The sequence below is a fragment of the Neofelis nebulosa genome, chromosome 7 (assembly GCF_028018385.1).
Source record: "Neofelis nebulosa isolate mNeoNeb1 chromosome 7, mNeoNeb1.pri, whole genome shotgun sequence".
Classification (NCBI taxonomy): domain Eukaryota; kingdom Metazoa; phylum Chordata; class Mammalia; order Carnivora; family Felidae; genus Neofelis; species Neofelis nebulosa.
Genome location: NC_080788.1, coordinates 3450577 through 3478031, shown reverse-complemented (window position 1 = coordinate 3478031; position 27455 = coordinate 3450577). Strand labels below are relative to the sequence as shown.

At 44.6% G+C, this 27455-nt stretch overlaps 1 protein-coding gene across 2 annotated transcripts in view; it reads left to right on the top strand.

The window, feature by feature from the left end:
- ADAMTSL3 (ADAMTS like 3) overlaps nucleotides 1-27455 on the top strand; it is a 357244-nt gene that overhangs the window by 245649 nt on the left and 84140 nt on the right. For both annotated transcript variants that reach the window (XM_058736402.1, XM_058736403.1), the window contains 3 exons: nucleotides 9936-10065; nucleotides 24227-24419; nucleotides 24499-24678. In XM_058736402.1, the coding sequence (XP_058592385.1) occupies nucleotides 9936-10065; nucleotides 24227-24419; nucleotides 24499-24678 (503 nt within the window). The remainder of the gene's footprint in view (nucleotides 1-9935; nucleotides 10066-24226; nucleotides 24420-24498; nucleotides 24679-27455) is intronic.

The window sequence follows — 27455 nt, the reverse complement described above, 5'->3', positions numbered from 1 at the left end:
AGTTAGAAATTTGGATTCTTTGCATGTCTTGGGTGTTATGAATAATCCTACTATGGTCATTCAGGTACATGTTTTTATATGGACATATTTTTTCATGTTTCTTGGGTATGTACCTTGGAGTAGTAGAATGACCTTTGAATCCACTTAAAACATACAAATTTGGGACGCCTGGGTGGCTCAGTCAGTTGGGCATCCTACTCTTGGTTCTGGCTCAGGTTGTGATCTCACGGTCGTGGGATCGAGCCCCATGTCAGTCTCTATGCCAAGTGTGGAGCCCGCTTGGGATTTTCTCGCCCCCCACTTCTTTCTCTGCTCCTCCCCTGTTCATATGCATGCATGCATGCATGCTCTCCCTCTCTCAAAATAAATAAATAAACAAACTTAAAAAAATACAAGTTTTGCAAAACCTGGCTAATTGAGTTTATCCTTATTGGCCCTGTGGACCCTTGGGCTGACTGTGAGAAGACAGAGCACCTTGAACATGTCAGAAGTGCAGCTCACTGTGCAGATAGTTGATGTGGAGTGCCCGTTTATTGTCTGGCATCCTCTGGTGAACTTGGAACACATTTTACAAGTTTTAACAGAGATCAACTTGGAAATCTTTCAATACTCAGTTAAACAGCAATTTTGCCTTGTGAGAGTGCATTGTATTGTGTAATCCTAGAATAATACCATTTAAGTGAACCTTGGATACCCACTAACCCAAATTTTACAGTTAGGGAAACCGAGGCTCAGAGGCCATCATGCAGTCCCAAACAGAAAACAGTTCTCATCTTTTAGAGAGAGCTGGCCATATAATGGGTGCATATAATCAGCCTTTTAACTTGGCCAAAAGTAATATTTTTAACTTTTGGGGTTTAAGCTTAAATTTTGCTTTTAAATAAGTAAATTCTGTGCAACGTAAAGGGTAATACATGAAACCAGGATCCTCAATAAAGACAGGGAAGCTCATGCCTGCTCTGTGCTAGACTTCTTGGCTCTGGGTTCTGGGCTCAAAATCGGGATATAAAATGAGTAGCACACAGTCCTTCCTTGACTTGATGGTGCACAGCTTTTGGTTATCTTGCCTTTATCGTCTTGACCGTACTAGCTACATACAGTGACACCTGCCTCTCGGTGATCCATTTTAATGTGGTTTTGGAGGCTCAGCGTCTACAAGTCCACTTCTGTGTGATTAAGAATGTCGGTTTTAACCCTCCCCCTGCACGCGAGGAGAGTGGGTCTGCCATAACTAAAGACCACAGGAAGATAGCATTTCCACAGGCACACAGCCATTTCTCCAGCTTCCTATTTCTGGTAGAAAAATAATAGATGCCAATGACAGATTCCTGCAAAGATCGTATCCTGATCCTCTGTGTACTTGTATTTTCCAACTAATCTTCATATCATACGAGAAATAAAAATACATCTGTTTGTTGTAATTGCTGGTACTTAGGAATCTTTCCTAAGTCGGCTTTCATTTTGGAGTGGCAACAGAGAATTCTTTTTTAGTTCCTGGAAACATGAAGAATTCAGACATTGGATTTCCAGCTTCCACAGCGTATATACGTATGCATGCAGCACAGTATGTGTGCACGTGCGTGCGTATATACATAGACCTCCCGGAAGATGTGCCTGCCTTTGTAACACCCCCTGGTAAGGTTTTGTAATTTCGTACATCATCAACATTCCTCACCAGAATTTTTCTTTGTATTTTATGTTATTTGTTGCATTTAGGCCCTTTCATTTTTACTTTTGTATTTTTAAAACAATTGTTTAATGTTTATTTTTGAGGGAGAGAGACAGAGACAGATACAGAGACAGAGTGTGAGCAGGGGAGGGGCAGAGAAAGAGGGAGACACAGAATCCGAAGCAGGCTCCGGGCTATCAGCACAGAGCCCAATGCAGGGCTCGAACCCACGAACCGTGGGATCATGACCTGAGCCAAAGTCGGATGCTTAACCCACTGAGCCACCCAGGCGCCCTTACCTTTGTATTTTCTAACAGCACAGGCTAGTAGCAGATTCATTGACTTTGAAGCCTGACCCTACTTTGAACCCTAGCCCTGCCACTCTCTTTGGGCTGTTATAGAAGTTTGTAGAGGCTCATTTTTGTAAAATGAGAAGAGCCATACCTCCTTCATGAGGATTAATGAGGGGATTAAGTGTCCTCATGTAACAGGATGATGTTGGAGAACTTCTTAATCACAGTGCCTGGCACACAGTATAGAATAAGTGTTAGTGGGATGATTAATTTATAATATAATAACAGCAGGGTGTTCTTTTTATAATGCCGCCATTTTTTCTCTTTAAAAAACCTGATTAAATTGCTGAACCCCCTTTTATTTCTTTTTTTTAAAGTTTATTTGTTTTGAAACAGAGAACACAAGCAGGGGAAGGGCAGAGAGAGAGAGAATCCCAAGCAGGCTCCACACTGTCAGCACAGAGCCCGACACGGGGCTCAAACTCACAGTCTGGGAGATCGTGACCTGAGCCGAAATCAAGAGTCAGATGCTTAACCAGCTGAGCCCCCCAGGTGTGCCAAATTGCTGAGCTCCTTAATGCATCTACCGGTTTTAAGTTCATTCTTACCAATTCTCTTAAGTAGAATAACCATCTCTAATTCATGATGATTTTATTTTTCCCTTTCAAATAGTTATTTATCTTATTTGAGCTTTTTAAATCTTATTTCATTGTCTAGAATTTCAAGAACAATAATAAATAATGTGGGCAGCACCAGCCCTGCCACCTCGCCTTTGTCCTGACAGTTAGCAGGCACCTCCCCGTTGTTTCATTTAAAAACATTCTTGCGGCGCCTGGGTGGCTCAGTCGGTTGAGCGTCCAACTTCGGCTCAGGTCACGATCTCACTGTTTGTGGGTTCGAGCCCCGCATCGGGCTCTGTGCTGACGGCTCAGAGCCTGGAGCCTGCTTCGGATTCTGCCTCCTTCTCTCTCTGCCCGCCCCCCCCCCCTTGTGCTCTGTCTCTCAAAAATAAATGAATGTAAAAAAATTTTTTTTTTAATTTCTACAGATATCTATTGCACGTTTCTTTGTGGTAGGCACCGGGCTGGGTGACAGTGACTCTAAGTAGTTCCTGCTTTTGGAACTCAAGTCTAGTGGGGAAAATGCACTGATCACATAATCACCCACATGTGTAAATCACAGCTGGTTAGAGCAAAATAAATGCATGGTGCTAGGAAAACATATAATAGGAGGAACGTGACCTAATTAGGGAAGTAAGGGAAACCCTCCCTAAAAACAATTACACTTGAACTTAAATATGAAAGATGGGGAATTGCTGAAGCAAAAGAGACGTTGGAGGGGGTGGCCCGGAAAGAGTTCCCAGCAGAAAAAAAAAAGGCAGGTACAAAGTCCCTGGGTGGCAGGAGGGTTCATGGTCCATCCCCAGAGTGAAGAAGGCAGGTGCGGCTGGAGTAGTGAGAAAGACAACGAGGTGACGCTAGAGACAAAGGCAGGGGCCAGACAATGAATGCCTTATGGGCAAAGCTGATTTGGCTCTTTATCCCAAGATCAGCGGGAGACCATTCAAAGAATTAAAGTGGGAGATGCATGATCCAATTTTTCTGTATCTCAGAAAGGTGAGTCGAGCTGTATCGTAAAGAAACAGGTTTGGGAGGGATAAGAGCAGATGTGAGGGAGGCCGTCTACAAAGCTGTTGCCTCGTCCAGGCAAGGGCTTGTTCTTGAGCAGTAATGACAGCAGAGGTGAAGGGCAGTGGATAACTCTGAGAAATATGTAGAAGGTGAAAGTCTGTCGGTGGAGGCGTGAGTGCAGGGGAGGTGTCAAAGCTGAGTCCCAGGGCTCTCTTCTGAGATGATGCGTGCTCGGTGGAGGTCCAGCTGGGCACGAGGACATCATGAGTTCCGTTTGTGGACGCAACGACTTAACGTGCCTGTGGACTTGCGAACGGAGATGCTAAGTAGGCTTTTTGAGTGTGTGAATCTGAAGCAAAGCACAAAGATCCAGAATTGAAGTATACGTTGGTGAGTCATCCGTGTGCGGAGAGGATCGAAGCCAGGGTAGTGGCTCAATCTCCAGGGAGAGAATGGGTGGCCATTGGTGACTCGGAGTCATTTCAGTGGAGTGTTGGACACAGAAGTCGGATTTGCAAGAATGGAGGAAAGGGTGGCAGGTGACAAAATGGAGGTGAATAGATTTTTTTGTGGCAAAATTTATGATAAAGAATGCAGAGAGAGGGAAAAGGCTAGAAGGCGTCATGGATTGACGGAGAGCTGGGTGCGTGTTATTTCTTCATGACTGAGTGGCTTGGGTACATTCCCAAGGCAGCAACAAAGCTCTTGGATAAAAGCGAAGGGAGAGGTGATCGAATTTCCTGGGAAGGTGGAAGGGAGTGAAATCCAGCAAACTCCTAATTGAAATAGACAAGGAAAAGGCCAGGATGCTTGTGAGATGGTGGGTCTGTACGCCCGAGGGCAGGAAGTTCCTGGTTGTTTCGTGTTTTGTGTGTGTGTGTGTGTGTGATTTGGTGAGTGAAGGGATAGATGGTTGAGGTCACAGTGTAATGTTCTTTCGTTGTCCTGCCGACTACAGGGTGCTAGTATTTGATTTAGGGTTTCTCATAGATACATGCAAACTGTAGATGAAATACATAGAAATGCTATTGATGCACGGAAGTATTGTGCACATAGCATGGGGGAGTCCGAGCATGCGTTCCCATGCAAGGGAATGTGGGACTGAAAGCTGAATTGGCCCACCACGGGCTCACACTGGAGTGCTCCCTGTGGACATGTGTTCCCGCCACGTTCTCTGCAGGTCCCTTCAAGTCATGTCAGGCCCCTAGCCGTACTTTCCCCTTGACATATTCGGTCACTTCCTCTCAGGCTCCGGTGACATCCAGTGATCCCCTTCCTGCGGCCACATGGTTTCAACAGTCCTTAATCTTTACCGGCGGTCTCCTCGAGTCGTTGCTAAAAAGAACCCGCCTATTTGCAGTGCGCCAAACTCGCATTTTAACACCACGAATGATACTGTTCTCCACAGTTCTCCCAGCCCAGAACATACTCTGCTTCCTCTCCTTCTCGTTCCCTGGGACTTTAGAGTGGCATCCACTCGTCCACAGTGGCCCGTCAGCTGAGAGAGCAAAAAAACACGTATTAACTCTTCTTTTCAATATGGCCCTGGGCTTGTGTGTGGAATACAACACACACTCCTGGTTGCCTCACAAGGCAACACCACATGAAGGAGGTGTGTTCATTTATTTTCTTTTATAGATCCCGACATCAGGGTTATAGTCCTTTTGTAATGTGAGTTGGAGTCTCTTGTACCTTTCAACCATCTTCAGTAATTTATGTCATGGAGATTATCCATCTAAGAAGCTTGAAAGCACTAGTTCCTGCAAGTATCTGAATCTCATTCTTATTTTTCCCTCCAGGGGGCGGGATTGAGGGGAGAGGCATCATGGCTGGATCTTTAACATCATTTCCAGTACCCCCCCCTACACCCCCTGCTTATTGTCATATTCAAGATTTTAATTTTTAAGTAAATTCCTCAATTTAGGTTTTCTTGGGGGGAAAAAAGTCATCCATTTCATGACAATATTGAAATTATTATTGGGTGGTTCATCCGGGGGCACCTGGGTGTTTCAGTTGGTTAAATGTCCGACTCTTGATTTCAGCTCAGGTCATGATCTCATGGTTCATGGGATTGAGCCCCACGTTGGGCTCTGTGTTGACTGCACGGAGCCTGCTTGGCATTCTTCCTCCCCTTCTCTCTCTCTCCCCGCCCCCTCTAAGTAAATAAATGCAAACAGACATACATTCAAAAACAAAAAAGAGTTGTTCATCTGGTCTCAGGTTGCTTGAAGCCTCTCTCCTCTCTTTTTTCTGGTCAAAGATTATGTGTAATCCATTCTGTCTTTCTGACCTAGCAGTTATATAGGGACTGACTTTTGGAAAATTCTAGTGGTTGGATTTGAGCGGTCAATTGGCTCCTATTCATTTATCGCTGGACTCTGTTGCGGTCAGAGAATGTTACCTGCTTCCGGCTTTTGGAACTCACTGCAGTTTGCCTTATAATCTGATGTAGGACCAGTTTTTGTTAATGTTCCATTGGTGCTTCAAAAGAGCATATTACGTCTATTTCTAGGGCCCAGGGCTACTTGGTTATTAAATTAACATACTTTTCTTACTCATTTTTTCATATTTATTTTACAACTTGATGTATCAAATACTGAATAGTAATTGAAAGGTTCTGACTAGATTTCTTCATTGTTCTTGGTATTTCTTAGAGAGAGAGAGAGAGAGAGAGAGAGAGAAAGAGGGATAGAGAGAGAGTGAATAGATTTCTTCATTGTTCTTGGTATTTCTTAGAGAGGGGGGGGGGATAGAGAGAGAGAGAGAGAGTGAATAGATTTCTTCATTGTTCTTGGTATTAGAAAGAGGGAGAGGAAGAGAGAGAAAAAGAGGGAGAGAGAGAGAGAGAGAGAGAGAGAGAGAGAGACTAGGTTTCTTCATTGTTCTTGGTATTTCTTTTTTTTTTTTCTTTCAATTTTTTTTCAACGTTTTTTATTTATTTTTGGGACAGAGAGAGACAGAGCATGAATGGGGGAGGGGCAGAGAGAGAGGGAGACACAGAATCGGAAACAGGCTCCAGGCTCCGAGCCATCAGCCCAGAGCCTGACGCGGGGCTCGAACTCACAGACCGCGAGATCGTGACCTGGCTGAAGTCGGACGCTTAACCGACTGCGCCACCCAGGTGCCCCTGTTCTTGGTATTTCTTAGAGAGAGGGAGAGAGAGAGAGAAAGAGGGAGAGAGAGAGAATGACTAGATTTCTTCATTGTTCTTGGTATTTCTTAGAAAGAGGGAGAGGGGGAGAGAGAAAAAGAGGGAGAGAGAGAGAGAGAGAGAATGACTAGATTTCTTCATTGTTCTTGGTATTTCTTGGGGGGGGGGAGAGAGAGAAACAGGGAGAGAGAGAGAGAGGGAGAGAGAGAGAGAAAGAGGGAGAGAGAGAGAATGACTAGATTTCTTCATTGTTCTTGGTATTTCTTAGAGGGAGAGAGAGAGAGAAAGAGGGAGAGAGAGAGAATGACTAGATTTCTTCATTGTTCTTGGTATTTCTTGGGGGGGGGGAGAGAAACAGGGAGAGAGAGAGAGAGGGAGAGAGAGAGAGAAAGAGGGAGAGAGAGAATGACTAGATTTCTTCATTGTTCTTGGTATTTCTTAGAGGGAGAGAGAGAGAGAAAGAGGGAGAGAGAGAGTGGCTAGATTTCTTCATTGTTCTTGGTATTTCTTAGCAGGGGGGAGAGAGAGAAACAGGGAGAGAGAGAGAGAGGGAGACTAGATTTCTTCATTGTTCTTGGTATTTCTTCGAGAGAGAGAGAAAGAAAGAGGGATAGAGAGAGAGTGACTAGACTTCTTCATTGTTCTTGGTATTTCTTCGAGAGAGAGAGAGACAGAGGTAGAGGGAGAGAGAGAGAATTATGTTATTTGGCCTGTTGAATCAGTCAAGACTTGTGAACAAGGAGCCCAACTCACTCTAACCTTCAACAGAAGGAAATGTGTCTGTTCATTCATTGCCTCCACTTCCCTTTTTAGAGTCCCTCCCCACCCCCCCATCATTAATTCATTTCTTGACGAAGGCTTTGAATATCATTTCTGCTCCAAAAAGACCCTCTCGTCATGACGCTCTAGAAGGTCAAGTGTGAATTGAAGGGTGTTGCTTCATGCTTCCAAAAGGATTTGTTAGGAAAATTACACCATAATTTCAACACTTTGTTTTATAGCTTCTAAACACATCATGATTGTCACCCAAATTTTGCCAAGTAAAAGGTGAAGCAAACTGATATTTTTTTATGTTTACTTTTGAAGGTAAAGGTTTTATCAAGCCTCTTGAAGTGAAAAGCCTTTAGGTCGAGTATGCGGGATAGAAGATACTCTTGTGGCTGCCCTTGGAAAATACATTTTTGTAGCCGTGTCCCCTTTGTATCTCAAGTTAGCCAGTGTTTATTAAAAAGTAGCTCATGGGAGATCCTTGGAGGTTTAAGACTGCATCCTGCCATGGCCGGAAACATAAGATTACAACTAGAGAAAGGAGAAAACATAGCAGAAAGCACTGCACATCACACATGTATATTTTATATATTCTTTTGGCCTATTCTGCATTCTGTAAAATATTGTAAAACGGATGAATTGAGACATGGCATTTGGAAGGAGAACCACAGTCTTCAAACATAATGGAACACACATTCTTACATGAAACTGAATACATTTGCATATTTCAAATAGTATAGTCCGTTGCTGTTGCAATTTTCATTTGGTTTTTTTTCATCAAAACTTTGATTTATATTTCGTTCTCAGTTCTGATTTTTCAGTGATTCTTTTTGTGTCAACAGACAAAGAATAGTGGTTGGGACGCGGGCTTTGGGGTCGGACAGAGCTGGCTGGCCTCAAAGGAAAAACATGCCTGTGGAGGCTCCTATTTGCGCAGTCTCTGCCTTGACCGGTTGACTGTATTGTATTTTGGAACCCCTGGAGTACAGAGAAAGAGCACTCACGTAGGAGATAGGAAATGTAACTTTTTTTAATGTTTATTTATTTTTGAGAGACAGAGAGACAGAGCGCAAGCAGGGGAGGGGCAGAGAGAGAGGGAGACACAGAATCCGAAGCAGGCTCCAGGCTCTGAGCGGTCAGCACAGAGCCCGACGCGGGGCTCAAACCCATGGACCACGAGATCGTGACCTGAGCTGAAGTCAGACACTTAACCGAATGAGCCACCCAGGTGCCCCTAAGATTTTTTTTTAATGTTTATTTTTGAGAGAGAGAGAGAGAGGGAGAGCATGAGTGGGGGAGTGGGTGAGGGGCAGAGAGAGAGGGAGACACAGAGTCCAAAGCAGGCTCCAGGCTCCGAGCGGTCAGCACAGAGCCCGACGCGGGGCTCAAACTCATGAACTGTGAGATCATGGCCTGAGCCGAAGTCGGACGTTTAACTGACGGAGCCTCCCACGCACCCCTCTAATTTTTAGTTTTGAGTCTACCATTTTTTGCTGCCTTAATTTCTCTCTACGCTTCAGTTTTCCTTATTATTAAATTAATGAGATGGAGATAACGATACCATTCTTTGGACCTCCCAAGATTGTCGTGGGCCCAGACGGTGCCCGCGAAAGCACTTCGTACACGCCAGAGCGCTTTCCCGATGGGAGGTATTGCTGTTGTTTCTGCCGGCAATGGCAATATCACGAAGTATAGTAATAGCGAACAGGAGTTCAGACCATGATGAACGCTGGAGTAAGGATTGTACATCAAAGTTAGCACGTGTGCAGTGACATAGAAAAAATGTCACTCTTTCGCGGCTGACGTGAAAATCCCTCTCCGGGAACTACTAGTGTGTGGTTTGGAGAACACTTGGGTGGTTCGGTTGAGGGGACTTGGAGTGGGAACACAGGTAAGTCTGCAGGTAGACGGGGAGTCGGGATGTCCTTTCATGTTTCAAGGTGAGTATATTTGGGCGGAGAGGGTAGTGGTGCTGAGTTGAAAAGGTGACTGAGGGGCGCCTGGGTGGCGCAGTCGGTTGAGCGTCCGACTTCAGCCAGGTCACGATCTCGCGGTCCGTGAGTTCGAGCCCCACGTCAGGCTCTGGGCTGATGGCTCGGAGCCTGGAGCCTGTTTCCGATTCTGTGTCTCCCTCTCTCTCTGCCCCTCCCCCGTTCATGCTCTGTCTCTCTCTGTCCCAAAAATAAAAATAAAAAATGTTGGGAAAAAAAAAAAAAAAAAAAAAAAGAAAAGGTGACTGAAAGAATATTAAAGACTGGAAGCCTTTGAAAGATGCCCAGTCTGCACGCGCACCCTGAAATGCAGCCCACAGCCAAGCGATATACTCAAAAGGCAATGGCTAAAGAAGTCCCAAGACCCTGTTTTCCCCCCACAGTGAGTTATTCTAAGTCACTTGCATTTTTTTTCCTCTTCCCAACCTCCAGGCCATCAAGAAGCGATAGCCGTGTGCTTACACACCCAGACCCAGCAGACAGTCAGTGACACCTTGTGTGATACGGTCCACCGCCCTCCTCCGATGAGCCAGGCTTGCAACCCGGAACCCTGCCCACCCAGGTACGTGATGCCCTGCGCTCCTGGGACACTGCGCCGAAGGGAACACCCTCTCCTGCAGAGACCCCCACGTGTGCACAGAGGCTTGTAGGTGCACCCGAGGTAGGTCACCTAGCCTACGTTCTGTATTTGTTGAATGACTGAGCGATCTCCTACTCGTTACCTAGAATTCACCCCATGTCGGTTATTATCCTTCCCACTGACTTGCCTTAGATTGTAGGTTGTGGGGTGTGATCTTGTAAGCCCCAAAGAATAGGTGAGGTTGTCTTATTTTTGGTTTCCTTGGTCTGAAAGGTTGACCCTGAAAGTTAATCTTCTTCCTTGCTTAAGTCCGTAGAAGATCCTGGGGAGGTTTCTTGGAAGGGAGGGTAGATTTTCCTCATGGGTTGCGCTCTCCCCGGGTGTTGCTGGCTGCAGAGGATTTTGACTCAGCAGCATTAGTTTCCTGCACAAGAACTTCCAGGATCCAACCCCCAGTTTTTTCCTTCTTCTCTCCCAACCCTTTGTTGTCTTGGTCATACTTCCATGATAAGAATCAGTTGCCCAAAATATCTATATTTTAGATAATAAAATAGGGATAAGAGTAATATCTTATTCCCAGGCAGCTCCCCTCCCTCTTTGCCAGATTCTCTGAACCACCTCTTGGTACGTGTCACCCATCTAATGAGGCACCTTTAGCCCCCAAAGTCAAGTTTGCTACGTCTAGGACCCTAAGTGACTGAAGAAGGTCATTGTGTTCCTCCAGCCATACTGGCTGGCGTAAGGACAGGTGTATTTTATGTCTATTCCGAAAATAAGTCTGATTCTGGAATTCTCTTGACCCTTCTCATATTGATCCCATGAAATGTGTTGGCTGTGATGTAAAAACTCCTGCCTCGATGGTCTGAGGGTGATGGGGTAGGGACGGAATAAGCCAGTGCACCCTAGGAATCCAGCCCTCCCCATCCTACGGGTGGGCCCTTTCCTTCTGAATCTGCGTCTCCGACCTGCACGCTCTCAGGAGGAGGGCCTGCCCCTGTGTGCGCTTCATCTTCGGTGAGGACACCCCTGCGAAGAGCCAGGCACAGTGTTTCGTACCCATTACCGTGTTTCTGACTTGCGTCGTAGGCCGAGGAGATGCCAGGGACTTCCTGACTTGTGTTCCAGCCATCTTGCTGTGCTCTGCTGTGCTCCGCTGGGAAGCAGTTAGGACCTAGGCCCAGAAACAGCACAGGGAAATCCGCTTCCCCGCTCTCCCCCACCCCTGCCCACCCGGGGCTTGCCGCGTTGTAGAACCATCCAAGATTGCAGAAGAGACGTACGTACAGGAGGGGTTTGGGGAAGGTCTGCTGTAACTCCTGCTCAGGGTGCCCGCTTCGCCAAGTGTGTCCAGAGCTTTCCAAGAGCATCGAGCACATCAAGGGGATGTGCTGTTCTGAGCACACATCCGCTTCTGTGACACTTATGCTATTTGTGTAAACCCTCAACATCCAAATCACCTGTCCAGGGTTCTCAGCCGTTGGAACCAGTGACTCAGACAGTCTTGGAAAAGCCAGGGTTTCTGTTTTCCTTCCCTGACACATCCCTCCCCTGAGGCTCTGTAGGTGGAAGCGGACGGCTGTCTGTCTGACCTGGAGTAAGGGACAAGGGGAAACAGTGAGGGGAAGAAGCGTACTTTACTCTCCCGACATGTTTTCCCCTGAGGTTGGAATCAGGCGCGAGCTCCCCTTTCTCTGCACCAGCCGTCTTTCTGGAAAGAGGACTATGCACGAAGTGATTTGGAATTTATACCAGGTTTAAATGGTGAGTGCAGTTTGGCGAAGCACACGGCTCCACAGCCATAAACAGAGAAGGGTGAAAAGGAGAAAATATTACCCCCCAGATTTGGAGTGTGCTTTATTTCTGGTTTCAAGCCTCATTCCACATCAACATAAGGTTGTGTCTTTTTCAATGCTCATTCCACGTCAACATAAGGTTAGTCTTCACCCAGTTGTGTCTTTTCTTTCTAGGCCCAGTCATTGGCAGGTGAGGCCATGGGGACAAGTGGACAGGTGGACAATTAAACAGAAAATGGAAACAGGAGGGGTTTGCACAGCACAGGAGTCGGGGGCGGGGCTGAGGCCACTGTTGTAAAAACCGGTGGTAAAAACAACCCGGTTCCCGATCTTGCTCTGAAAGTGAAGACAGCCCTAGTGGGTCCTCGTACAAGTTTTTTTAGGGGGAAAAAATGAATATACTGAACAATCCATTCTGTCTTCATTCTACAAATGAGTCTGCCCAACTGCAGTCGCCACCTACATTTGGTTCAGTGTTAGGTAAAAACTCGATTCCTTGCGTATTAGTGTGATTTTTAAAGACTAAATCCAAGTCAAACATTTCCCTCTATTTATTCTATTTATCCTAAAATTTGAGGTCCTTCTTAAAGTGGCTTCACGTTAAGTGGCCTTTTCTGGCTTCATTTCTCCTCTGGTGACATGGACATGATTCATGCTGATTTATCTCCTAACATCTCATAAACTCGTCCTGTCCGTTCCTCACTGCCCCTGCCCTCATTCAGCTGTGTTTTGCGTGATCTGCTTCAGTAGTTTCTGCATAAACTCCTGCCTCTCGTGTTTCCACGGGCCTGTGTATGACCTTGAAAGATCTTTCTAAGTCGTGGTGACCGTGTCAAGCCCCCAGGTGAAACCCTTCAGCACCTTTCCTCACCTGGGGATTAAAAATCCACACTCTTTACTTTGGCCTACGGAGGAGTCTCCTGGGACTACCTCAGACTAGGGGGCTTAATCAGCAGGAACGTATTGTCTCAGTCCTGGAGGCTGGGGAGTCTGAGATCGAGTGCTGGCAGGGTCGACTCCTGCTGAGGCTGGGAGGGAGAACCTGGTCCAGGTCTCTCTCCTGGCTCTTGGTAGCCGCCGGCGTTCCTTGGCTCACAGATGCTGTTCTCCCTGTGTTTCCGTGTTGTCTTCCTCCTGTTTGTCTCTTTGTCCAAATGTCCCCTTTTTATTGGGACAGCCCTCATATTGGATCGGGCCCCATTCTAATGACATCATCTAAGTTGATCATTGGCAAAGACCCTCTTTCCAAATAAGGTCACATTTACAGGTAGTAGGACTCAAAGCTTCGACAACTTTTAGGGGGGACCAATTCAATCCGCAACAGCCTATCAAGTCCTTTGTGACCCTGGTTTTAGGTTTGAACCCTGTCTCCCGTCCCTACCACCCCCCTCATTGCGGGCGTGTGCACACACACGCACATGCACACACACGCAGAGGAACTTCCTCAGCAGCCATGGTGAATTTTCACCATGACCCACGCTCATGTTTGTTCATGCCTTCAGACCTTTGCACATGCCAGGCCCACTGTCTGGAGCCCTTTTCTACCATGAAACAAGTTCATTCTCTCCCCGGGGAAGTGATCGCTTCTCACTGGTATAATGAAGTCCAATAGAATGAGAGGTGGGACCCTCCTCTGAGACCCTTGTTAGAGGGGAGCTCTTAGGAGTGGAGAGAGGACGGGGGGTGGGTCAGGGGTGGCACCCCCGCTCGACCCCCTCTGGCAGTTTCAGAAGGTGCCTAGCCCTCCGGGCTGAGCTTCTCCATCTGAGTAATGATGGAAGATGCTGCACATTGTGACCCCCAAGGTCCTTTCAGTGCCAGCCTTTCACTGTAGAGGGCACTTTCAGGTTGCATTTTTCACTCACATCTTCAGAACTATGCCTAGACCCTTGGGTCTGCTCATGAGTAGTGAAATGCTCAGGGCTCATTTCAGTTCTAAGAACAACAGCCTTCCCTTGACCTGCCCAGGAGGTCACGGCAGGGTTGAGCTCAGTCTGCGGTACTGCTCTTTCTTTGCTCGCCGAGCCAGAGCAGGATTTAGGAACAAGTCCGGACCTTGTTTCTTAAGGCTGCTGAGGGACGCACGCTGGTGTGCCCTGTGTGCAGCAGAGCCTCTGTCCCCTCTTTGCTGTGCCTCAGCAACAATGATTGCACGTTATCTTCTCCAGCCACTTCTTGCCCACAGAGCTTCCAAGCTAGGAATAATAGAGCACGCGATATGTCTTGGCCTCTTTGCAAAATTAAGAGTCTGTTTTTATGTGAAGGGAAACACTCTTCCTCGCTTCAAAATTGCAAATTTAATAAACTTTTCGAGCGTTGAGAGTTATGTTGGAAAAAGCCCAGCAGAGACAAAGGGTCGGTGCCAAAGTAAAGGTAAGTTTACAAAAATGTTTTAGGTTCTAGAAACCAGTGGTGTAGGAATAACAGGAACAGGGTGTTGCGTAATATTTTCCACACAAATATTTACTGACTCCAAGGGCAATAGCAGTAAAATATCACCCCAGGGTGGAACTTACCACTGAGATTGTGTTGGACAGTCAGTGGATCTTTATTTACCCAAAGGCAAATGCATTTGATGTATTAGCCTAGACTCTCCAAGGTGGGGTGTTGTATGTTTATTTGCTCTTATGGGGTTACTCCCCCTTGTCTATGCTATAACTGCTGAGTGTCTGCTATTTATGGAGTTTGCTTTTTCCAGGAGCAAGCCAGCAGCTTGCAGAAACAGGCAAGGTTACATAATGGTCCCACTCATCTGAGGAAGGCTTTCTTCCCTGACAGCAGTCAGCACTGCTAGGGAGGGAGGTCAGAAAGCAAGAGGCAAGAGGGATGTGTTCCTCCACCTACTTGTTACCCAGTTCTTGAGCTTGAAAAAATTCTGTATTTAGCCCATTGTCTGTTAAGAAGAAACCGCTACCCATTTCTTGATTAACAGTGGTTTCATTTCCAGTCCCTTGTGCCTCTGGTGGATTCTTCTAGCTCCATACTTTCTTGAAAGATGAATATCCGAAGTCACTCCAAATAAGTTATACATCTAAGCCGAATTATAGTGAGACAATGTCCTTTTAGTTACTTACCGATGTGGCTCAATTATCCTCAAAATGTGATGTATATATCTACTGTTGGTGATTGCCCTCACCTCGAAAGCTACTGGAAATTTATATCTAAACTCACATTCTAATTAATAGGTTTCCAACGGAGATGGTGTTTTAATTTTACATTCTGTTCCAAATACAGATTGATGATCGATGCTGTATAAGAACAGGGAAATTAAAACAATATACCCAGGGGAAAGTCATGAAAAGAACTATCTGGGCCAGGAAAGGGACGGAAGTGTGAAGTGATGAGTGGAAACAGACCCGTGGTTCTTGAGGGCTTGAGGCCCCAAAGCCGTTGGGGTACGTGAGAATTCAGTGCCTATGGAGAGGAGGGTCTGAATACCTTCCTTTTGATTGATGAAGAAGGAGCCACCTCCACTGCTTCTTTGCAGGAAAAAAGGTGCTGCCGAGCACAGCCTGAAGCCATTGTGTGAAGGCTGTGTGCTTGGGGAGACAGAGGACAGACACAATGATACAAGCCCAGATTACACGTTAGCTCAGTGGTTGGACCCCCAGCGCCCTTGCAGTGCTTTTGTGCCATGTTGTCCACGCAAGACTTGGTTCCAGACTGGAGATCCTGGAGGACTGGATGGAGACAAGCAAAACTGTAGACAGAGAAGGGTTAAGGGTCAGAGAAAAGGATAAAGGGATATGAGGAAAGAGAAACCTTCCTCCACGTTGAGCCTGCAAAATGAAATTCCAAAGCACATGAAGAAATCTAATGCTAATGAAGATAGTCACTGGCATCAGGAGCTGAAAGGTGAATTCACTCCAGAAGAAATCAAAATACCAGAACAATCCAAAAAAGACTTTAAATATTACTAAGATCTTTGGTGATATAAATTGGTAAATAACATCCATGTGAAGAACTGGAAATTACAAAATAGACATAGGCAGAAATGTGGTAAGAATAGGTGAGTCTTAAAAAGAACCAATTAGAGGCATGCCTGGCTGGCTTAGTTGGTTAAGCGGCCAACCTTGGCGAGGGTCATGATCTCTCAGTATGTAAGTTCCAGCCCCACATTGGGCTCTGTGTTGACAGCTCAGAGCCTGGAGCCTGCTTCAGATTCCATGTCTCCCTTTCTCTCTGCCCCTCCCCTACTTGTGTTCACTCTCTCCCTCTCAAAAGTAAATAAACATTAAAGAAGAACCAATGAGATAACCTAGAATTAATTCTTTTTTATTTATTTTGAGATATAGAGCGTGAGCAGCAGAGAGGCAGAGAGAGAGAGAGGGAGAGAGAATCCCAAGCAGACTCCATACTGTCAGCGCAGAGCCCCACATGGGGCTCGGTCTCACAGTATGTCCACTTCATTATAAGCAGCTCAAGTCATATGCTTATCTGTTGGATCATGGTCAGATGTTCCACCATAGTGAGGCTTTTAGTATCTAAAAGGGCCCAGGACTAGGCAGGATCTGTTTCTTAAAAGGAACTTTGCGACATTATAAAAAGGTAAATTTTCAGTTATATAAAGTATATGTCAATAGAGCTGTTCTTAAAAAAGGGAGAATGAAACATTTGATACTTTACTATGGTTGCATTTTCATTTTTGTTTTCTCTGGAGTTTATAATTGCCTTCATTTTTTTTGTTTGTTTTCTTAGTTCCTATGATCCTATCATTAATTTATTCTCAAAATATCTACCAGGGTTTAACTATCCTTGCAGTGCATTCAAATACATCATGTATTCTGTTACATCATTTTCTTGGGGATATCCCTCTCAGAGCACTTCCTCTTCCTGCTCCAAATTGGACTGGTTGCTCCTTCCTAAACAGCTTTTGTGTCCTTTCACTCTCATATTGAAGGTTACTTGCATCTCTTTTACATTGGATTCTTTGTTTTCCACCCTTCATGTTCCACGCTTTCCTCTTTCTTAGGCTGTTCACTATTTTTTGTTGGAGCACATAAATCCAGGAGCTTCCCAAGGAAGCTAGGGATTAAATTTTTGCTCTTGAATATCTGGAAATGTTCTATTACACTTTAATCTTTTGCCTGGGTGTAGATTTCAAAGTTGCATATCATTTTCTCTCAAAAAGAAATTTTTTTTTGAGACACAGAGAGAGCAAGAGAGCACATGTGTGTGAGCAATTAGGGGAGGGGTAGAGAGAGAGGGAGAGAGAGAAGATCAAGCATTCTCCATGCCCAATACTGAGCCTGACTCGAGGTTGGATGCCAGGACTCTGAGATCATGACCTGAGCTGAAATCCAGAGTCGGACACTTAGCTGATTGAGCCACCCAGGCGTCCTCCAAACAATTTCTTGAAGCATTGCTCCATTCACTGAGTTCTAACATCCAGTGCTGCTTTGAGAACTGCTTTGCCACGTAGATCCCTCATCATCCGCGCAGACCTGTTTTATTACCTCTGGAAGACAGTGGAACAATGTCATATGATTTGGCGTAGCTCATTGTTATCTTTTGTGCTGGGAAATTGGGAGGGGCTTTAAAATCCTAATACTTCTTTCCATTTTGGGAAATTTTCTCGAGTTATTCTTTTCTTCTGCTTTTTAAATGAACCTCCCATTGTATAATGTTGGACTTTCTGAACTGACCCAACTTTGCATTTCTTCTATTCCTACTTTTTGAGAGTTATCTTTACTTCTATTTCTCAATTGATTGGTTACATTTTTATTTAGTTATTTTTAATTTACACAAGCTTTTTGGTTCTCTTTAGGTTCCTAGTACCTTTTTAAACAACATCCTGTTTTCATTTCGTGAATACAGTATTTTTTGTTTCTTGAGAATATGAATTATGAAGTTTTTATTTTATATTAGTTTTGTTTTCTTCTGTACCTTGCATTCTGTTTTCTCCTGTGTGCCTGTTTTGGTTTCTTTTTTCTTAGATGTTTTAATTAAATATTTTATGTTCCTTGACTATTCATTTAAGTATAATGTATTTAAAAAGGCAGATTGGAAGCCCTGTGTATATGGGCAGAATTTGTTGAGTGGTAGGCTTCACTCTAGAGTGATCTAGATGGGCTGTTTCATAGGGAGACCTTCTGAATTTGATTTTTGCTCTCAAGCTAGTTAGTTTCTTTTTTTCTTTTTTTATTGAATATCTTTTAATTTATGTATTTTTTAAATTTACATCCAAGTTAGTTAGCATATAGTGCAACAATGATTTCAGGAGTAGACTCCTTAGTGCCCCTTCCCCATTTAGCCCATCCCCCCTCTCACAACCCCTCCAGTAGCCATCTGTTTGTTCTCCATATTTAAGAGTCTCTTATGTTTTATCCCCCTCCCTGTTTTTATATTACTTTTGCTTCCCTTCCCTTATGTTCATCTGTTTGGTATCTTAAAGTCCTCATATGAGTGAAGTCATAGGATTTTTGTCTTTCTCTGACTAATTTCACTTAGCATAATACCCACTAGTTCCATCCACGTAGTTGCAAATGGTAGGATTTCGTTCTTTTTGATTGCCGAGGAATACTCCACTGTGTGTGTGTGTGTGTGTGTGCATGTGTGTGTATGTATAGTGCTGCTATAAACATTGGGGTGCATGTGTCCCTTTGAAACAGCACACCTGTATCGCATGGATAAATACCTAGTAATGCAATTGCTGGGTCAGAGGGTAGTTTAATTTTTTGAGGAATCTCCATATGGTTTTCCAGAGTGGATACACCAGTTTGCATTCCCACCAGTGGTGCAAAAGAGATCCACTTTCTCCGCATCCTCACCAACCTCTGTTGTTGCCAGAGTTGTTAACGTTAGCCATTCTGACAGGTATGAGGTGGTGTCTCACTGTGGTTTTGATTTGTGTTTTCCTGATGATGAGTGATGTTGAGTATTTTTTCATGTGTTGGTTGGCCATCTGGATGTCTTCTTTGGAGAAGTGTCTATTCATGTCTCTTGCCCATTTCTTCACTGGATTATTTTGTTTTTTGGGTGTTAAGTTCTTTATAGGTTTGGGATACTAAACCTTTATCTGATAGGTCATTTGCAAGTATCTTCTCCCATTCTGTCAGTTGCCTTTTAGTTTTGCTCATTGCTTCCTTCACTGTGCAGAAGCTTTTTATTTTGATGAGGTCCCAATAGTTCGTTTTTGCTTTTGTTTCCCTTGCCTCCAGAGACATGTTGAGTAAGAAGTTCCTGCGGCCAAGGTCAAAGAGGTTTTTACCTGCTTTCTCCTGATGGCTTCCTGTCTTACATTTAGGTCTTTCATCCATTTTGAGTTTGTTTTTGTGTAGCTGGTTAATGTTTCTAGTGAGGATTTCTCCAACCTTTTGTCTGCATGGGAAAAGGATACAAGTCTGACTGGAAGTATTTTCTCTGAGCCAAGACAGAAGAACTCTAATGGTCTCACCTGGCAATACGTAGATCCTCACTTATTCCTCATTCTTAGTACAGTCCCCCACTTTTTGCTCTTTGCCAAGTCCTTAAGTAAGTCCCTCGACCTTCTGTCGGGTGTGGGAGAATAAATCGCCTTCATGCCTCAGACATGCAAAAGGATTTCAGGTTTATATAGACTTTAAGTGAATCACTTTCAGTGAATTTTAGCTTCAGCTATGCCCCGGTTTTAGACATATGTTGTGTCTGATCTTCTCATGGCTTCTTGCTTTTGGACTTTCCCACAAATACCGGCTTAGTTTTCAGAGTTCTCCAGGCTGCTAAGTTAAACATCACTTTCCATCTTCTCTCTGGCTTACAAAATGTTTCAAATGCATCTCTGATAGTCTTTTTGTCTTTGTGGTGATATGCCTTTGTTTGACACCACTTTTATCCCTTTGCTCTCTTTTTAGTGGGTATTTTTGGCAGTGTGGGTGGAAGGAAACAGAAGGAAGCATATGCAATCAGTCTGCTATTTCCTGGATCATTATTAGCCCCTAAGAATAAAAAAAAAAAAAACCAACGTAGTTACATTAAAGTTTTTTAAGACACTATAAAGATAAAGTGAGTATTATATTAAAACCAAATGTGGGAAATAGCACACGCTATACAAGTAGTGCTATTGTTATTTCTATTTCTTTAGGGGAGAATTCTGTCATCTGTTGAGTGTGTCTGCTCGCTTTCATGTCATTAATTTTTTTTCTCCTTGGACCTTTTGGTTTGCAAGCTCATATTGAATGGGAGTTATGTGTTCTTCTCTGCAGTTTTTGGCTTACCTGAATAAATACCTCTCCCCAAGAGCCTCAGATCAGAACCAGGTCGCATATTGCTTCCTTTAGGTTCTGGTCCCAGGTGAGATTTTGCAGAACCCTTCCCAGATTATATGACAGTTTGGCTCAGTAACCAGGCTCCAGTTATCTCCATTCTTTTATGTTATCCCAGACAGATGATCAATTTCAGGTTGATCAATCAACCACACACACAGGCTACTTTTCTTCAGCCTTCAGCTATGGGTCAGGGAGTCTTTCCCACTGTGTTTCTAGAAATGAGCCTAGCTTCAGTCACCGCCCCCCCCCCCCTCACTGTGGTGCCAGTTGTTTACTTTCCCCATAGAAATTGAACTCCCGGCTGTTATGGCAAGTTTTCAATCCTGGCATCCACTAAACCTGGATAACCTTAGTCCACTTCAGCACTGTTTCCATTTGATTTATGGTCTACTGAGATGTTTATTTTGTATGGGAAATTAGCTTGAGCCTTATGTCTTTCATTAACTGTTACTGCCTTTTTTTTTTTAAAGAGAGAAGGATGCAGATATCTTGCTCTATTCTCCTCCACTGCCCCCACCACTACCATTTGCTTTTTTGGATGCACTTATTCAGATTAATAAAGTTCTCAATCATGAATATTGGTGCAATTATCAACTGTTTTTCACCCTCTATTGAAACTATCACATGATTTCTCTCCTATGTTTTGTTAATATCAAAAAGACTGATTGATTTGCCAAGATGGAAGCCACTTTGCCTTCCAGGAATAATCCCAACTTGGTCATGATGTAATATTTATTTATCATTTCATTGGTAATATTTTGTTTAGGATTTATACATCTGTGTTTATGAGTGACATTGACCTAAATGAGTCAGGAAGTTTTCCCTCTTTTTCTATTTCTGGAGAATTTATATAAGGTTGGAATATTTATGCATTAAATGTTTAGTAGAATTTCTCCAAGGAAGCTGACACTTGAGCTTATTTTTTAAGTATTTTAAATTACAAATTTAACCTAATAGATATAGAACTATTCATATTTCTCTCCATTTATGTGTTAGTTTGGTAAGTCGGTTTTTGTAGGAATATTTTCAGTCTATGTAAATTTTTTAATTTATTGACATATAGTGTTTTCCATTACACACTTATTCTCTTTATTTTTATTTTATTTTTTTAATGCTTATTGATTTTTGAGAGAGGGAGGAGAAAGAGACAGACAGACAGACAGAGAGACAGAGGATCCAAAGCAGGCTCTGCACTGTCAGTGCCGAGCCTGACATGGGGCTCAACCTCATGAATCGTGAGATCGTGACCTGAGCTGAAGTCAGACACTTAACTGATTGAGCCACCCACGTGCCCGTACTCTTTATTTTTAATGCCTTTGAGATCCCCTCTTAAATTCCTTTTGTTGGTAATTATGGATTATCTTTTTGTTCTTCTTAAATCACCATGAGCTTATCAATTTTATTAGTCTTTTGAAGGGGTAACTTTTGTTTTCTGGTCCATTCGTATCTGTTCTCATGTATTTTGTACCTCTCTTCTACTTTTTTTTGGGGGGGGGAGGTTTAATTTACCGTTCTTTTTTTTAACTTCTTTGAAATGGATACTTAGGTTATGATTTTAAGCCTTTCTTTTTAATATATTCATTTAAGGCTATTGATTTTCTTCTAATCATGGCTTTAGCTGCATTCCACAGGTTTTAGCACTTTGTATTTTTATCAGCAAGTATCTAAAACATACTGTCTAATTTCCATTATGATTTCTTCTTTGATCCATGAGTAATTTAGATGATTATTTCTAAGTATTGGGATTGTCTAATACGGTTCCACCGTGGTCAAAAAAAGCATGCTATATTAATCAGCCCAAGCTGTGATAACAAAATGTCATAGATTGGATAGATTAAGCAAAAAATTATTTTCTCACAGTTCTGGAGGTTGGCAAGTCTAAGATCAAGGTGCTGGAAAGGGCACAGTTCTGATGAGAGCTCTCTTCCTAGCTTGAAGACACCTGCCTTTTTTCTGCATCCTCCTGTTGGAGAGAGAGAAAGAGAGAAAGAGAGAGAGAGAGAGAACGAACTCTGGTTTCTCTTCTGATAAGGCCACTGATCCCATCATGAGGCCCCCACCTCATGACCTCATCTAACTCTGATTACCTCCTAAAGTCCCAGTCTCAACTACCATCACATTAAAATTGAGGACTTCAAATAATTTGGGGGAGGGATACAACCATTCAGTCCACAGTATGTACTGTTAGTATTGTAATCCTTTGATTAACTTCTCTTTTACTTGGGATTTATACTTCTCTTTTATTTAGGATTTAGAATATATCGTTACATGTAAAACTCTTTATGTATATTTGCAGATTTTGTGCTCAAGCTTTTCCCTATCTTTGTGATGCATGAGAATATTTTAATCTTCTTTTTTACTTTGGAACTTTTAAAATAACATGGGAATTCTCCTGTTTCTTGAAAACTTGTAGAAACTCAACCACAAAATTAACAGGATCTAGTCCCAATCTTGAATAAAACTTTTTGTAATTTCCCCCAAAGTTATCTACGTCATCAAGCCTTCGAAATGTGTCACTAAATTTTCTATATTCTTATTTAAAGTTTGCCTTCTTGATATACCAGGGGCTTAGAGAAGTATTTTATAGCTTTAAAAATTTTTTATTACTTATCCTTCTATTTTCCTTATATCTAACAGCTGTATTTTACAGGTATATTTATACTTTTTATTCAGTCTTCATACTTTTATGATTATTATATCTTCATTGTGAACTTTGCCTTCATAAGTTTTCATCTTTTTGTCCCATTGCATTTGTCTCGCATAATTTTCATTTTGTATTTTTCCTCTTATTTGCACAAGTAAAACATTTATTATAGAAAATTAGAAATCAGAAAAACTGAAAGTCACCCTTAGATAAACACTATTTTTTTTTCAAAGAACTAAACTTATTTTTTCTAACAATGAATGTTTATCTTAAGGAAAATCAGGGGAAATACTAGCAAGAATAAAGAAAATAAAAATCCTATCACTTAGACCTCATCACTGTTAACATTCTGATGTATAATTATCCAGGCTTTTTTGTGCATGCATTTATAAATGCATAAAACAATATGATCATACAGTATTTTTTACCTGTTTTCTAATAAACATGTATCATGAATTTATTTCAATGTCCATAACTATACTTTGTTTTTAAATGGCTGCTAGCATTGTGCTGCATGAATATACAGTTATTTAGTTTACCCTTTATTGTTAAACCTTTAGATCGTCTCATTCCATTTTATAAAATTTAATTAAATTGGCTTTTTGTTTTTTTGCTATTACCCACCACCTAGGAGCAAACATCCTTTTATGTCAATTGTAAGCATTTTAAAATTGTTTCCTTATGATATGTCTCCACTAGTTAAAAATTTGCGTTCGCTGATCATTAAATATCCCCAAATTAAGATAACTATCACGTCCAGTCGTTCACCCATCAGGTGGGCAGGGATGCTGTCCGGTGTGGGTGACAGAAACCACGCTCTCTCACATGCTTCTAGCGGGAGTGTGAATTGAGATTCAAGAGAATCTTCCTTGAATGCAGTTTGGAAATATGTATCAAAAGCAGCTGCCCTGGGTTTTCATTTTTACAGATGTTTCATGAGAAAACCTGATTTTTCCAAGATCTTATTGGAAAGGAATCCCATTATACGTACGTGTTGTAAATCCAATCCTAACAGAGAAGAATTTTCTTAGGGATATTCCAAATAATGAATCCAGGTGCCCTGAAAATTTCCTGAAGTGTGCTCTTAAGCATTTAAAATTTCTTCTGACACCCATATAAATCATGCTTGCCTTGGGGCTCTATTCAAAACAAAACCAAGATTTTATTATTGATATATGGTGGCATGTTAAGAACGGGGAGAAATCTGTTCCTTTTGTCCTCTGGGCTTTCCCAAGTGGGTAAAAAAATCTTTAAACACTTTCCCCGCATTTCTTGCCTGTGCATATTATATGTCTGTATTTTAACCGCCATCTGTCGGTGGGGATGCTGTGGTCTCGGGTCTGCGCGGGGAGTGTGAAATCTGGGCGCCCAGAGAAGAACTTGAAATCGTTGATGCTCGGACCGTTGCACGTGGTCTCACCGGCCACTTCAACTCCCCCGTCCCTTGTGTTTTGGTACAGGTGGCACACCGGCTCTTGGGGGCCCTGCTCAGCTACCTGTGGCGTCGGAATCCAGACCCGGGAGGTGCACTGCCTCTACCCGGGGGAGTCCCCGGCCCCCCCCGAGGAATGCAGGGATGAGAAGCCCCATGCTTTACAAGCCTGCAGTCAGTTTGATTGCCCTCCTAGCTGGCACATCGAGGAATGGCAGCAGGTACAGCAGACCGGGGGCCCCACGGTCCGCCACGCCCGTGGCCGTTCAAGCCCCGACCCACCTCCTTCCGTCTCCTCAGTGTTCCAGGACCTGTGGCGGGGGGACTCAGAACCGAAGGGTCGCCTGCCGGCAGCTGTTAACGGACGGCGGCTTCTTGAATCTCTCCGATGAGTTGTGCCAAGGACCCAAGGCGTCTTCTCACAAGTCCTGCGCCCGAACAGACTGTCCTCCACATTTAACGGTGGGAGACTGGTCGAAGGTAAGGGCTGTCCCCAGCCTTACTTCCTTTTCGCCCCCTTTTTTGTTTCAGCTTCTAATTATTTCCCCCACAAGATTCTGCGGCATGCGTTTGGGGGTGTGTATCCTGGGGCCTCCAGTGGGGGTAGAGGGGCCTTCTGACATCAGAATCCGTCTCAACAAATAAGAAAGGGCAGTCCCTGGCCCGGCTGAGCTTCCCTGAGTCCTCAATCCCGTGCCGGGCTCAAAGCCTGTAACACTCCTCTGGTCGTGCCATCCCACGACAGTGCAGGAAGCAGACGTCACCTCCATCTCTGTGGACGAGGAAACAGAGGCGCATTTGGATTGAGTGACTTTCCCCAGGGTAGAGCTAGGATCCGAGGCCACGTTGGTGTGATCCAAGGTTGGTATGAGGGCGTACGTCTTTCATGCAAGAGCGAGGGGTTTTGCTCCAGACGCACCCACGATGGGTTCTGGCATAGGGTGGGGTCGCAGTACCCTCTGCCTGCTTGTTCTCCGGCTTTGTATGTTCCCTGTTTTAGCGGTCTAGCTCAATTAAGTGCCAGTATTCAAAAACTATCTTAATTGACAAGCTACCCCTCATTGTCCTCATCTGGGCCACTGACAGTCGTCAATAGATGTTTCCCTAAACCCTCAGAAAATGCTCAAGAAACAAACCCGTCCCTCCAGGGTCTGCGGGAGGAGCCCCAGGATCCAGCGACCGTGCTCACTCTGTCCAACTCCCAAGGAGTCAGAGCCAACGAGTGGCCAGTACTCTCCCCCATGAATTGCTAGGTTGTAGGTCAGAAACACGAGGGGCCGGAAAAGCGTTTCCTCCTACAGTCAGGGTCTGGGTGGACAGATGTGGCTGCTACAGGCGAGGCATCTTTCCGAGGCCAGCGACGGGGAAGGACAGGTAGGAATCTGCCCTGGGGATCTTCATCTGTAAAAGCTGGCTTGCTTTGTTTCCCCTCCTCTGTCCACAAGAAAGAGTGGAAGTATTCCTTTGAGACTGGGTCAGGCGGGGGGAAGTGGGCTAAGGTGTTAGACAGGAGGGTGTCTAGGGAGGCTGGTGGGCAGACAGTATTGATGGCAGTCACCCAGCTGAGCCCCAGGTGTGAAGACCTGCTGCTCCCCCTTGGAGGAGGTCAGAGGCCCAGTTACCATCTCCACGAGGTTAGGGAGAGAGCTGCAGGGGGCAGAAGGGCCGGGCACTTGTGCAGAGAGCTCTCAGCACTGTGTGATGCTTCATCTCCTGGCTACACTAAGGGTGCCCAGATCCAACCACGCGGGCATCTCTTGACAAGCCAGGAGCTCCTGAGAAATGAAGAATCTTGAGCCCCCCACCCCCACCCCCGGCCCCCAGGCCAGCCCTCAGGATCCGAATCTGCATCTCAACAAGCTCTCCAGGTGTTGTAAAGCACATCAGAGCTTGAGAAGCCTTTCCCTACCTGCCCCTCATCCTCATCAGGGTTGTGCAGCCCTTGAGTTTGTGTCCAAAGTGGGAATGGCTCTGGGTAATGGTCTCTCTGGGCAAGTGCTGTCCTAACCTGAGGGGAAAAGGCAGGAAGGGAAGGGCAGGAAGTGAGCAGAGGTCATGGAGAAAACAGGCACCTTGTTTTGGATGCAGCCAGGGAGGACCTAGAACCCCTCCCATGCTCTAAAATACACCTTTCTGCTTCTCTCTTTTCTCCTTTTCCCTAAGAACAGACAGCCCTTCTCAGTTCCATCTTGTGTTCTAGAACAAACTCTTCTCATTGGCCTTTTAGAGTGGAGACTGGAGGTGTGTCCCTCTCCTGTCCATTCTTGATGTGAGCAGTGAATTTGCTGCTCCCGGTTCTGCATCACTGAAGTAACACTGTTATTATGTCCAGTCGTGCTTGCCCGTTGGGTCCTTGCTCTTGTCCTCGCTCTCAGATCGTGGATCCAGGCCCGAGCTTCCCTCTTCTGTGAAGTCTTCCGCCCCTGAAATCGCACAGCACTTCCCAGCTTGAACTCACAATGACCCAAGGTTTTATGGCATTTCCCTGGGGAGCTACTTCGTGAGCATGCATATGTTTTCCTGTCCGGCCTACAGTGACCTTGTGGCCAGTGACCATGAGACCCGTGAGGTCCTGGGGCCCAGCAAGCTCTGAACAGGTAAATACCCTTCCCCAAGAGTCTTTGCAAAGTCAGGGGGAAACGCAGAGTTCTGTTGAAGTGATGACCTTTCGAAAAGCTCAAGCCTGCTAATGAAGATGAGCAAATCTTTCATCGGGAGGCTTGTTGCTGGGAGGAAAGGGAGACAGGAGAGAAGGCTACCCACGCGAGCTGGCTGGGACCTGAGGCCCGTCAGTTTCCTAGGCAACCCCTGGGCAGGGCAAGGGCAAGCTGATGGGCACCGCGAGAGATCAGCGCAGGCACAGGCAAGACCTCGTCCCGCTCCCAGCCAAAGCTGCATCTCTAGACTTCCCTGAGAGAGCGAGGGTGGGTGTGCTCACATGCCCGGGAAGGCAGAGCCGGCCTCGGGCTCTGAAACCAAAAGCCAGCATCCAGACTCGGGCCCAGTCAGGCGCACGTGTTGGGTTTCCTGCGGGGTTCAGCTTGTCTCCCGTTAGTAGACATTCCCTCTCATCTCAGACTTGCTTTGTTTTGGCAGAGAGTGATGCCAAAATCGCCACCCTCCCCAAAAGTTTCTGCCAGACCAGTCCTTGTGCCACAGGCTGGCTCACTCGGGGGCAGCCATCCATCTTGTGGTTCTGGATAAGGCCTTTCTGCATTGAAGCTGGCCACTAACCCTGGACACAGAAAGGCTCAGGA